At 40.6% G+C, this 13,992-nt stretch overlaps 1 protein-coding gene across 2 annotated transcripts; it reads right to left on the bottom strand.

Moving 5' to 3' along the window:
- Positions 1–613: 613 nt before the first annotated feature.
- miga2 (mitoguardin 2) lies at positions 614–13,797 on the bottom strand. 2 transcript variants are annotated; one of them, XM_080756810.1, is made up of 16 exons: positions 13,729–13,797; positions 11,825–12,207; positions 10,932–11,142; positions 10,685–10,800; positions 10,442–10,562; positions 8,678–8,808; positions 7,485–7,602; positions 7,240–7,349; positions 6,083–6,195; positions 5,895–5,967; positions 4,847–4,933; positions 4,635–4,733; positions 2,212–2,346; positions 1,676–1,729; positions 1,477–1,593; positions 614–1,092 (listed from the first exon to the last, which is right to left on the bottom strand). In XM_080756810.1, the coding sequence occupies exons 2-16, from the start codon at positions 11,918–11,920 to the stop codon at positions 892–894; spliced, it is 1,782 nt and encodes a 593-aa protein (XP_080612936.1). In that variant the 5' UTR covers positions 11,921–12,207; positions 13,729–13,797; the 3' UTR covers positions 614–891. The 2 variants fall into 2 exon arrangements, with proteins under 2 accessions (XP_080612936.1, XP_080612937.1); XM_080756811.1 differs by having other exon boundaries at positions 7,240–7,346.
- Between the last annotated feature and the right edge of the window lie 195 nt (positions 13,798–13,992).

Below are 13,992 nucleotides of genomic sequence, written 5' to 3'. Positions count from 1 at the left end.
CATTTCTAATATTTACTGATATCTTTCAGTATTTCTTACTGCACTTTATGTCACCAACATTGCAGTCACATAGATGGCTGTGCTATTAATAATATATGATTAAGATCCGCCTATGGCTATTTTGACTATTCAGTATTTATTATTCCTCATGTATTACCATTATTTTACCTTTCTATCCCATTTAATTGTGTTCTTACTTAATTACTATTCACATGGTTGAGGAAGCAGGGAGTACAATAATTTCTTCCTGCTCAACGCTGTCTGTATTGTACAGTGAGTGAACATAATTTATGTGTTATAATATTTTGTTGGTTCTGCTGACTCATCATATGTATTATATACAATATATATACAGTTTTCTAGTTTAAAAAATATATATATTAGTTTTGACCATGGGGTCTTTTATATGATTGGGATATAGCAGACAGATATAGAGTATATGGATCTCAGAAAACACAACAAGTTACAGCTACCACACATTAATCAGCCTTATGGTGGTGCAAAACAGCCAACTTGACATTTAGGCTTTTAAAATATGAACATAAGAAAATGTGTTCCCCAAATTCCTTTGGTCATGCCGCATTTATGTATATAGGCCACTCCCATTTACACATTTCAATTTTATACCATTTTTCTTTTACTTCAGAACACTTTGACACATTATGTCCAGCCCTTGTACACAATTTCTGGAGACATCTCTTGAGCACATGCTGCATTGGGGGCAACACCACTTTACAAATTCCCCCAACTGTTCATTCATTGTAGGTACAAATGTAAAATGCTTGGGTGCCAATAATTAAAAAATCTGTATAATAGAAGGTAAGCTGTGATTCCCTGTCCTTCCCACTTGGTTAGCCCAAATATACTCGTCCGACATGTACGCCCATAGTCTCAGTTCAGCCTAGAGGGGCCTCCTGTGTCTCTAAGCAGGGTTCCATTGAGTTCCAGGAGGCTCTCAATTCCCAGATAGCCCAGTAAAATATCACTACGCCGATGGGAGAGGTTCAGGATGTCCTCAGCCAAGCACTGGGCAGAGGTGAAGCGAACCTTGTCATGGTCAAACATATCCTTAAGGTACTGCACTATTTGTTGCTAAAGAGGAGAGGTGAGAAAGAGGTTTGTTACAGATTGAATTTGGAACATTTTATTTTTTAGATAAAAGCCTTTTTGCACACCTGCTTACGTTGGACAGGTGCATAGGAGAGGAACAGCCAACGTTGAAAGTATTGGTAGTCTCACACAGCCTTCACTTGCGTATCACTTCATTAAAGCACAACAATACGTCAACTGACGTATTGTGTGTGGGGGGGGGGGGGGGGGGGACACACAACCATGTTTGTCTCTGCTCTTGATATCTCCAGCCAATTGGTCATTCATTTGTATTGCCGCTGGGCATATTTTAACACCCCCCCACACACACACACACACACACACACACCTTGTTTAACCTGGAAATTCAAAATGTTAAAGACATACCTTGAAGATTGTGCAAACTTCAGTTAGGTGTTGCCTCGACCCCAAGAACCCAAATGCTAAAACTGGGCTGACGTGTTCTGATATGGCATAGAAGTGGGAGATAAACCCGTCAGGAACCTATGGAACAATTGAAATTGATATTGAAATGTTTTTATTTTATTTTTTAAATAATAAGTAGTTCCGTTCTGTTCAACCTCACCATAAGAAGACGTCTTTTAGCTTTCAGAACAGACCAGCAAGCTGTAGCCAGGGCCTGATAGAGACACACACACACACACACACACACACACACACACACACACACACAGATGTTAAGTGTATATTTTACCCACTAGACTAGAGTTTATAGTGTCATGCTAACATAATGTACATATAGAGGTATATTCTGTGTGCAAGTGTATGCAACTTACTCAAGACTGAAAATGTAATGATGTTGTTTTAGGCCGACCAGCTGAAGAAATCATGACATCTGAGACATTCATGTTTCTAAACTTGTATTCTATTGCTAGTTTGATCACTACAAATAATCTTTCATCTTAAAATAACTAATTACCGAAAATAGCAGATCTACAAGCTCACAACATGGCGCGCTGTGATGTGTTGTGCAGCTTGTAGATCTGCCATTTTCGGTGCCCAAGCATGCTTTCACAGAAGACACGCTGGCTTCTATCTATGGAATCCTAAATGACTGAAATCAGTGGTGGCGACTGAGTGAGAACTTGAATCCATGCTTACGGTCTCTTTAAAGCTGTCTGACAGCCAGCGGTTCCTCAACACTGCCACCACAGAGGAGGGAGGACTCTCCAGATCCTCAAAGGCATCCATCAGGATGAAGTCCAGCACCACGTCAAAGAAGTTCATAGACACCACCTACAGGAACCACGCAGTCAGTGGTGGGGAAAAAGTACTGTTTTACAATGTTTTACTTAAAAAGGGGAATAGCGCTCATTGTCAACATTTTACTATGTCATTAATATACCTTATATACGAGAAAAGAAAATCATTAACATTGTGAATCACATTTTGATGACATCAAGATGTGATTCACAATGTTAATGATTTTTTTTTCATACCTCCAGTTCTAGGAAACACAGAATGGTGGACTTTTTCCAACAGCTCAAAGGTATATTAATGACATAGTAAAATGTTGAAAATGAGTGGTATTCCCCTTTAAGTAGAAGTATAAATAGTAAATACTGTACAAAAGTATTGGTAACAATATGTACTTAAAGCACCAAAAGTAGAAAGTGCTTGTTATGCAGAATATCCCATTTAAAGTTTCAAATGTATAAGAATATTTTGAAAATATCAGATCTACAAGCTCACAATGCGTCGCATTGCGACACATTGTGATCTTGTAGATCAGCTTGTTATCACATTTTTGTAATAATAATCAAAGTATTGGAAATTGGAAATACTCAAGTAAAGTAAAAATTCCTCAAGATTTTACTTAAGTAGTACAGTACTTAAGTAAATATACTTAGTTACTTTCCCACCACTGCACAGAATGACAACCAAAAAGTCACCTACAGTTGCTGCCGGGTGGAAACCTTGTGACCATTCAAACGTTAAAAAAAGGGGGAAATAGACGATTTACAAGCTCACAACGTGTCAAGATGTGATGTGAGCTTGTACTATTTACTACTTTTGTGTGACAATGAAGTTGTAAATTTACCTAAAAATTAAATATAGAGATGCAAGGTTTCTGCCAGATTAAAGGTTTTCTGACAGACCGCCCTCAGAGAGTGAGAGTATGGCCTCCTCTCTCCTCAGCACTCAGCACAGGGCTGTGTGTTGCGCCCCCTACTGTACACTCTCTACACCCACGACTGTACTCCCATCCATCCGATTAATGCCATCATCAAGTTTGCGGATGACAACAGTGGTGGGACAGAAGGGGATGAGACTGCGTATAGGGAAGAGGTGCAAATGCTGTCAGAATGGTGTGAGATGAACAACCTCATTCTCAACACCTCCAAGACCAAGGAGCTGATAGTTGACTTCAGGAGGAAGAATATTCAGCCCATCCACCCTATCTACATCAAGGGAGAGGAGGTGGAAAGGGTCTCAGACTTCAGGTTCCTGGGCATGAACATCGCGGACAACATGACCTGGAAAACAAACACCACTGCACTCCAGAAAAAAGGTCAACAGAGACTGTATTTTCTCAGAGTGCTGAGGAAAATGGACCTAATGGAGAGTGTGCTCCTGTCCTTCTACCGCTGTTCCATCGAGTCAGTGTTGATCTACGGCATCTCTCTGTGGTTTTCCTGCTGCACGGTGGCAGAAAGAAAATCACTTCAGGGGGTCATAAACCCAGCCCAGAGGATCATGGCATGTCCTCTTCCATCTCTGGAGGACGTCTACAAGAGACACTGTAGCAGGAGAGCCAACAGCATCCTCAAGGATTCATCACACCCAGGTCATCACCTGCTGCAACTTATGCCCTCAGGGAGGCGCTATAAGGTCATCAATGCAAGGACAAACAGACTGAAAAATAGTTTTTACCCCAGAGCAGTCATAGCTCTAAAAATTGAACTCTGACACTTGATGGACTAAAGGGACTTACTGTGCAATATATCTTAATGTATGTTTTTATATGGAGTATTATGTCTTTTGTTTTAAATTCACTTGAGCTTGATTGCAAATCAATTTCGTTGTCTTGTACAATGACAATAAATATATTCTGAGTATACATAGAATGACAGCCAAATGCATCCATGGAAATCACATCGCAAACAAACCAGAACGAAGTCACTTTAAGTCCCAGTAAGGGGCGATATGGATCAAATCAGATATCACTATTTTTGACAAAATACCCTGATAAGTGGGTAAAGGCAAACAATAGAACGACTAGAACATTCATGTAATGCTAGACAAGCCCCCAAAATAACTTAACCCATTTAGACAAGGCCGATTCTTTTTTTAAAGGCTTCTAAATCCTAACAGTTTTCTGAAAAACCTACGTATGTTTCTCTGTCAGTGGTTCTCAACCTTTCCATGTCAAGGACACCTGGAATTATCTGTATTTGGCCGCGGATGCCCATCTGAAAATATGTTGTTCCAGGGACCCCCCAGAAGCAAAGACTTTAGTTAAAAACGTTCTGAAAGAATATATTCACAGATTAGCGCCAGGGGGGGATAATAATATTGCTCACCCCTCTGCCCTCTAGCTCCATTTTGGTGATGGGCCATGTCTCTTCTCTCTTAGTGTACAGCAGCATATCCTCATAGGCCTCTAGAAAGGCCTTGGGACTCTGAAGTGGGGTAAGAAAATAGATACATTATTCCAATATGTCTGAAAGAAACAAGTCAAACTAATCCAAGATACAGCACATTAATAATTAATGACCCAAGTAAAAGGTTTTACCTTGTTTGCCTTAACCATCAAGCCCACAATCATTTGCTTCCCCGACTCCATAAAGAATGTCCGGTGAGTTTCATCCAACAACAGAGCCTGCATAAAATAATATCAGTTTTAGATAGTAAACCAGACAGGAGAAATTACACTTTATATTATACCAGGTTGTGCCAAGCTAAAACCCTTGAAAAAAGTACTGTCATGACTCATCTTACTAAACAAAATAAGAAAATTAGATAGATTGCCGCTGCAGTTTCTAATGATTATCCATCCATCCATCCATCTTCAACCGATAACTTCTCACCCTATCTCTGAGGGAGATGCCAGCCACCCGTCATTTCAGACGCTTGTATTCGCAACCTTATTCTTTTGGTCATTACCCACGTTATTAACCATAGGTTCTAATGATTAATGATCTAATAATTTAACTATGCGCGTGACATCATCACACCCAGAACTTATGCGGGAATGCCAACTGAGTGGCAAAAACTACTTTCCGACCATGACAGCCCATACATCCAAACAGAAAAGTCCTATCTGATTGCATTAAACAACGTTAAACGACGTTAAACTCACTTTGCCACTCACTTTATGCATGTGCATACCCTCTATTGTATCAGACTGAGCGCCGACAACATTGTCAGATCATGGGGGAGGGGTAAACTGTGTTGTTAGTTTGGGTCATTTACCAATCAAATAAAACATGTTTAGATTATTGAACTAACTGATGCACATTTCCCTCTAGTAGCGCCGGCAGTTGTGATGTGATGCCATAGCCTGATAGGACAGTTGTGATGTGATGTCATAGCCTGATAGGACAGTTGTGATGTGATGCCATAGCCTGATAGGTCTTTCGGGTGAACGTGTTGCACTGACTGATTCAATCCCTCAGTCTGTGTGCTTGCTCGTTTTTCCTCCCGAAATCTTCCCCAGTGAGGGGTGGGACTGCACTGCTCTCCTAGCACCATTTATCTCAGATAAGTACCTACCGTAGTTCAGTCAAGTGAGCATGATTATACAGTACAGTGAGCATGATTTTGATACTGCAGGAACTGACCTGGAATGCTTGTCTCACACAGTGAAGCTTGGCAAGAAAGTCTTCGTCTCCATAACATTCAAGTAATTCGGTCCTGTTGAAGACAGAGGTGGATGAGAGCAATTAAACAAAATAAGACGTTATTATTTTTCTGTATACTACTGTTGGTGTATTAGGTGCAGACCTTGATTATGAATCGTTAGCCATACCTGAGGGACCGATAGACCACTTTGTCTTGCCGCACAAGCTCAAGGGCCTCTTCATAAAGAGCAGCAGGCTTAAGAGGCTGGTACACCTCATCTAGTGTCATGGCATCAAACAACTGCACAGAAGGAGAGATGCTCACAGTCAAGAAATATAGCCTCATTTATACATAGCTGTGGACCGATGCCAAGGACCAAAGATAGCTGCATCACAGCACGAAGCATTGTGCGCTTGTACAGTAAATAGTTTTTTTGGTGAATTACTATGATTGACAGCGCAAATCCAGTATAGCGAATGCGATAGTTCAGGTAGACGAGGAAGGCAGGAGGTGTACATCGCTAGCTCACTCTCCCACTAAATGTGTGTCACTAACCGTTTAGGACTAAATAACCAAAATGAACCGAATTTAAGTTGTATACAAAATAAATAACATTATTATTAACACTCTGATCGCCCAGGGGTATTTCGAACCATTAAATCAGTACGCCCAGCAATTTGCAGCTTCAGAGCCCATTTCAAGGTGACACAACACCATCTTGGTTTGTGCTAGATATAATAGCATGTAGCCAACACACCCGCGGGAGGATCGACAACCACCGGAGGTATGATTACTTTACTTCTAAGGCGACAAGCAACGTGACCACGATGAGCCGTCAAAAACATAGTCTTTGGTTAGAATTGGAATCATTGATTTAGATTAAGAGTTATTCACGTTTTAAGACTTTTCATCCCATCCATTAAATTGGAGGGGGATTGGGAACACTTTGGAAAACGTCCCAACCGGAAATGACATCGAATGTTGCCCAATAGACGCTACCAGGCTGTAGACTGGTGCGCTGTTTTATCGAACACGTAATGTTCCGTCTTTTGATTAATCTCCGTCCTGGGCATCGGGCGTAATTATTTAACAGGACGGAGACCTCTGTTTTGGCCGGCCAGAGTGTTAACCACCAACATACCAAAGGTTACACATTTCCCCCGAAAACGTCCAAATGCCCATCCCTAGTATGTACTGTATAGGTACCGACAAGCATTCATCAAGACCATCTTGCGTAGCCATCTGGTGGATGAAGCCAAGACTGAAGTTCCCCACCGTGGAATTCATAATAGTGGACAACCTTTTTTGTAGGGGACATACTGGTAGCATAACAAAAGAACTGACCTCTGCAGCTGAGAAGAAAGAATCGTCAGAAGTAATCGTCGTCGCATCATCATCTAGGTGTCTGAGTGATCTCTCCACATTAGGCAAGATAAGTGTTCCTTCACTTGCTGCTAGAGGAATACCAGAACGATGTGTGAACCACACTGAACACTGATGCTTAGAACAAAAGTATGATGACTGTTTAAACATTAAACTGATTTTATTGATTAACTGTTGCACCCCCATCTATGATTAGAATGCTTTACCAAAGTCAGCCAGCAGGCTATCTGGTGGGATAGAGCTTCCAAAGTCCTCCTGGAGGTGGTACGCTCGGTGTAAGAGGGTCTCCAACTTCTCGGCAAACACTTTATTACGTGTGTCCCCCTACAGTGCAAAGGTATGACAGAAACAGAAATCATTCACTTTCTCTCTGGAAACAATCTTGTTATTTCCACAGTAAAAATAATTTCATTTATAAACATTAAACAGTGATTAATGCAAACAGGTAGGGATGCACCGATGTATCTGCCACATATCGGTATTGGCCGATATTTACTGTTATCGGTCAATATCGGTATCAATATCGGAATAAAACTGACATTAATTAATCGATGGCAGTAGCCGATATTTATTCTGTTAACTATGGAATCACACATTTCCTGTCCGTCAGTGTATCACTCAAAATCCCCATACATGGGAAAGCCCATGGTGCCCAGGTCTCATGACATCATCAGTGATGTCATAGTAAATGCGCCCTTTAGGGCGAGGCCGCGCCCTCGGGCGTCTTACTGGTCTGTTGTTAAGCATACATTTTGTGTTGGCTATGTTGGTGTGTTGGTTATCTGCAGACTACCAAGCTGTAGATTCTGAACATTTATTTCTTGTACTGAAGATGTATTTGTTTCCCTGGCACAAAAGGGAGAAATAAAAACAACAAAAAAGGAAATAAACATATCAGTATCCCTACAAAGAAGCATAACTAGAAATCAGTGTGTGCCTTGATAATCCAATGCCCAATGCAAATGAGAATGGACGCACCATTTGTAGACCCGCAAATATTTCTTAAATTACTCTCTAGTTAATACAATTTAAAATCGTAACTAAGTTGTCTTCCATTATCAAATGCGAAAAAAAATCATCATCATCATTCATTCATTCATATCAGTTAATACAATTTAAAATCGTAAATAAGTTGTCTCCCATTATCAAATGCGAAAAAAAATCATCATCATTCATTCATTCATATCAGTTAATACAATTTAAAATCGTAAATAAGTTGTCTCCCATCATCATTCATATCAGATTGACCACGGTCCCCCAGGGTTCTAACTTGGTTCCCTCCTTTTGTTTTTACCTCTCAAATGCCAGAGACCAAACTCACTGTAGTGTACACATTGTGAGCTTGTATATGTGTCTATAAGTGGTTAAAAATATACAAAAATATATAAATGTTATGCACCAAGGGAATGTCAAGACATGCTGCTCCCTGCAGGGCGAGGCTGGTACTGCTGTTGGAGGAAGAGTGGAAGTTGTGGCGAATGTTGAGTGCCTGCTCCCACTTCTGCAAGGCTTCTTCAAACAGCTCCATCCCTGGTGGAAAATGGGAAGATTGGAAGAGAAAGCATAACCATGGAGATTTCAATTAAACACTGGTAAAAACATAATTCACAGAAATCATTCTCTAAATTATATTTGTGAATGTCTACACCAGAGACTCATGTACTGACACATGCAATTAGTAGTAGTGTGAGAGTAGAATCAGGCACCGCCTGAGCTGGATGGGAACCGCAAGGTTGCCAGTTCGAACCCGGGCTCCCCCAGAGTTACTGTCGAAGTGTCCTTGAGCAAGACACTGAACCCCTAATTGCTCCTGATGTGCTAGTTGGTGCCTTGCATGGTTTCCGCTGCCATCGGTGTATGAATGGGTGAATGTAATGCACAATCTATGTAAAGCGCCTTGGATAAAGGCGCTATATAAATGCACCATTTACCATTTACCATAGTATCTTTAATCGTCTGAAGTTGCTGGCAATAGCATTTTTCACACGTTTTCACAACTAGCTCATTTAAAATTTGGTTACTGCTAATAATGGGATTATTGAATTGGAAATCGTAACTAGTTACACTAGTAGTTCCCGCAAAAAAGTAGGAGTACAGTAGCACTTTACTTAACAATGCATTAGTCCCAACACTGCTGAGCACTGACATGCAATGTCAGCACTCAATGTATTAGCCCAGCTGGGAACGCAATGAAGTGTCCAAGATAGACCTTTATTGATCCCACAGAGAGAAATTTTGTCTCCAGAGGCAACACAGCAGTTAAGATACAGTTATAGAGCAAATCAAGAGACAGTACTGTGTAGATAGTAGATACAGCGAGGTAAAGACATCACACACACACACACACACACACACACACACACACACACACACACACACACATCAATAATGAACAATAGTATACACTCTTTTGAAGATTACTATTCATATGCTCTCTGGCGTATTCCATTTGTCTTGAAGAGGGTACTGGTTGCAAGTTCAAACTGTGTTATGTAATGTCAAATAAAATAAAAGATCCATACTTGGTCATTGACCTTTTTGACTCATGCACTTGCTTTTGCAGTAGGCAAAGATACCAAGCAGACACTCACAGGCTATACGCTATTCTAGTAAGACAAAGTTGCAAAGTGTCCAACTTTATCATTCAAACATTTCCCTTATAGCACTATGAATTATTGATGAACACAAGTCTCCATTTCTGCCAGTCATTTTTGGTTTTCTTGTAAACAATGTGGTCTCTGTCACTGCCTACTGTTGGTCTGGGGATTGTGCAGACGTCTAACCACATGTCTCCTCTGATCAGGGCCGGTTCTGGCACTGGGGGGGACACTGGGGAGGCACTGGGGAGTGGACACATGGACATGATCACTCACCATCGGTAAACCCTGCCAATTGTGATAACTTGAGCACCAAGCCAGAGACACAGCCAAGAATTCAACCCCCATTTCTGCAAGGGTGGGCAACTAACATTATATAAGTCTATAGTACTGTAGTCTTCCTTCCTCTACACTTATTTTTTCTTCCTAGACAAGCAACTACCAATCGTCTGGTCAGAATGTTGGTAGCCAATGTATCTCAAGATGATGAAATGAATGTTAATCAATAGACCAAATTCTTGTTCAAGTCATGTTGTTTGTATAAAACAACTACAGAAAGTACATACCCAATATATAGAGATTCTCTGCATTTGCATCCTCTGCTGAACCCGTCTCTTCCACTACAGGCTCTGCCTCCCAAGGAGTAGATGGGTTGGCTGACTGATTTGGGGAGACGGTGACCCGCGTCTGTCACACGCACGCACACACACACACACAGACAGCTAATTAATACGATAGAGAGACCAAAGAAGACAGACGAAAGGGACAATTTTGTATTGGTTAAAAAAAAACATGTGATTGATACGTACCGAGTTGCTGTGTGAGGAACTGTGCGAGTGTTTGCTGGGGGCCAGAGAGGAGATTCCACTTATCGCGTCATTGCTCCGTGTGCTTGGACTCATCATTTGACGGCCCGGAAATGGACCTGTAGCAGAAATTAAGCTAAATCTAGTGTTAAACCCCTATAAAGAGTCTCTGAGTTTAACACAAGATTTTGAGACATTCAACAACTTGGGACATTACTTTAAACTTGTTGAACTTGACTAACATCCTCACCTCTCTTCAGTGATGAGGGTCGGCCCGTCTTTAGCAATGCCTCAGGAATTCCCACAGTTTTTTGTCCCTCCTTTCCTTGCGTTACCTGTTTCCTCTTCCGACCTCTCCGTTTAAGATGGTGTGCGGTGAGAGCCAGTGCCACACTACCGAGTGCGGTGGCAAATAGCACCTTCTTCAAGCTGGGTGTAAGCTTAAGCTGAGAGAATATGGACTGATAGAGGGAGGGATGTATAATTAGGAAAAGGTGAGCCGGGGGGTTGGGGAGGGAGAGCAGGTTATGTGTTTTTTCTTTTTGTATTACGTTTGCATATATTCGTTATGTGTTTTATGTTGTATTTAAATTAACAGAATCTTAGATCTTGAATTGGAAATTACATGTATGCTTGCCATATTGCTCAATAAACTGTTTGAAACGAGAATATGGACTGAAAGAGGGAGATGCACTAATTAAAGTTACAGCTTAACCTTAAGCAAGCCTGACCAATCTTAGGCTTGATGCACTAAATGTAAAAAAAAAAAAAAAAAAACCTTTCAGTCGAAAATGTCATTTTTGCCAAGTGAAAGAAACAAATTTGCCTTAAGTCGTTTAACACAGAGGTCTCCATATTGCTGAAGAATAATTACATTTTCAGTATTTATTCATTTAGAAAAGATGGATCTTTTCTAAAAAGATAATAAAAGATGGATATCTTTTCTAAATGGTCAAACATATGATCATTGTTTCAACAATAAATATTTTTTACATGTCTTGTTGTCTTGATGTGTATGTTTAAACAAAAGCAATACAAAAATGTTAAAGAGAAAATATAACCAGACCACATAAGTGTGGTCTGACTGTGCTGTAGACTGCAACTACAGCACAGAACAAATCATAGAAGCACAAAGTGTTTTACCTGGCCAAACGTGGAATAGAGAAACACTGGTATCTCAGCTACTGTCATGGCCAAAGCCTGGGCGATGGACATCCCATCCACTCTTCTGACTGACATCTCAGTAACAAAAATGCCAAAAGGCCACAGTTGTCTGAGGCCCCGTCACAGTCACCTTCCAGAAGGCTTCCTCTCTCTTCTGTGAGCAGCCAGGACAGGGCCTGCTGGTGATCTGTCTGTCGTCATCCACTTCTCAACCAGATTCCCAATACTGGTCTTACTTCTGAATAGAACTGTATCCCAAAGACCGGCAGCACTGGGTTTGCGAACCTATCTGGAGGTAAAGCTTTCTAGGTGTGCAGATCTTCCTCTTTCATGCTATTATGTTGCAGCAGCGCCGTGGCGACCTATATGACATTGTTTTAAGAAACATGATGGATTGGTGGGCAGTACACGGTCAGCTGATCAAAGGTAATGGCCTTGACTCCATGAATGAAAATAATGGCTTTGACTCCACAAATGAAAATGGACTTGCTATCATTCATGATTTAGCATGGAAATCCAACCCAATAACTAACTTTCCCCGTTTCCCACATGAATCAAGACAAGAAAAGCCATAGTTTGTCCATTTTCAAATTATCAGTTTGTCCATTTTCAAACTATCAGCATCTATACCTAGCGCAAGCAGCTCTTTACTTATGCTTGCTATCTGGCATTAGTGTGGCATATAGAGTTGCAATACCAACCCTTGACAGCCCATTCATCCCAAAAGAAAAGTCCTAACTGATTGCATTAAACAACGTTAAACTCACCAACATTGCAGCTGTACAGAAATCTTGGATCATCCTACTTGTATCTGTCAAGTTTTTGTTTCATACAAATCCACCATAGACATGTTATGAGCTACTTTATGTCAATAAATTCCATGCAGGTGATTATTTTTGTTCGAGTGTCCGAGTTTGGATTGGAAGCGTTCGTTAACGCATTATGTGCAATCATCTGCATGGAATTAATTGACTGAAGGTATTAGCTCATAACACAGTGGATTTTTATTAAACAAAAACTTGACAGAAACAAAGACGATACAACATTTCCGTACTACTACAATCTTGGTGAGTTTAATCAGATAGGACTTTTCTGTTTGGATGAATGGCCTGTCAATGAGTTGGAACACTAGATGCCACATAGCATTATGGCATCTAAGAGTTGCTTGCAGCTACAAGACACCAACATCTCATAAAGATACCTGTGCCATTTAAAAAGGTAACGATCATGGCCAGGTACCTTTTAGACTTGTCATGACCAAATAAGCATTTACCAAACTGAAACAAGTTGATGTTACTCATACATGGTGTGATAATAAGAATTTAATTAAGGCTCTGGCAGCTTTCAATTGAAAAACTGAAACATTTGAAAAATGTGAAAATGTTTAGGATGTCAGAATGACAGTGGTTATAATGGTATAGCTGAACAAAGTGAACAGAGAGCAGACTGGATGACATGAACACTATTGTATGATCTGTTGTAACATCTGTCGCCTCCTATTTACATCTGGTGATTATTGTGACTTTTATGTTTATGATCTGGGAAATATGTCAGTATACTACCAGATCAGTTATATGTTTTATATAGCCTTGGATCAAGACTATCATAGGTGTATCGTATCGAGTCGATAAAATACATCTAGTCTTGATGCAAGGATAAGGTTGATAGTTATTCCAACAACTAGACAATCTTTCTTCACTCACAGACAGGCTGCTAACCATGTTAGCTAACGAATTAGCCACATATAGCTAATGTGTCAACATCACATCACAGTTTCGTGGGACGTTGTAGGATAGTTTCATATTCAATGAGATATATTAGATGTGTTGATTGTTGATGTCTGGAGGACATCAATGTGTTTCTACAGTTAGCAATTAGCTTACCTTTAACATCCCATCAGATCCCATCAGTCGGGGCTAGAAGGACATTTCATTTCACACACTAGATTTTGCTCCGGGGCGGTACTTACCGTACTTTGGACTGACGGGGGTACTGGCCAATTGCGTACCGAGTGTGGAAAAGGCCATCGCCCTTTTGACCAATCATATGTCAGATAGGAAGTAGCAAGAACCGTAAAAGAAAGAAAAAACCCACCGGCCACCACGTACAGATCATATACTGCATCACACATACAGTCAGATCTATGG

The sequence above is a fragment of the Protomyctophum bolini genome, assembly GCF_963924005.1.
Source record: "Protomyctophum bolini genome assembly, chromosome: 22".
Lineage (NCBI taxonomy): Eukaryota > Metazoa > Chordata > Actinopteri > Myctophiformes > Myctophidae > Protomyctophum > Protomyctophum bolini.
This window is presented reverse-complemented; position numbering and strand designations above follow the sequence as displayed.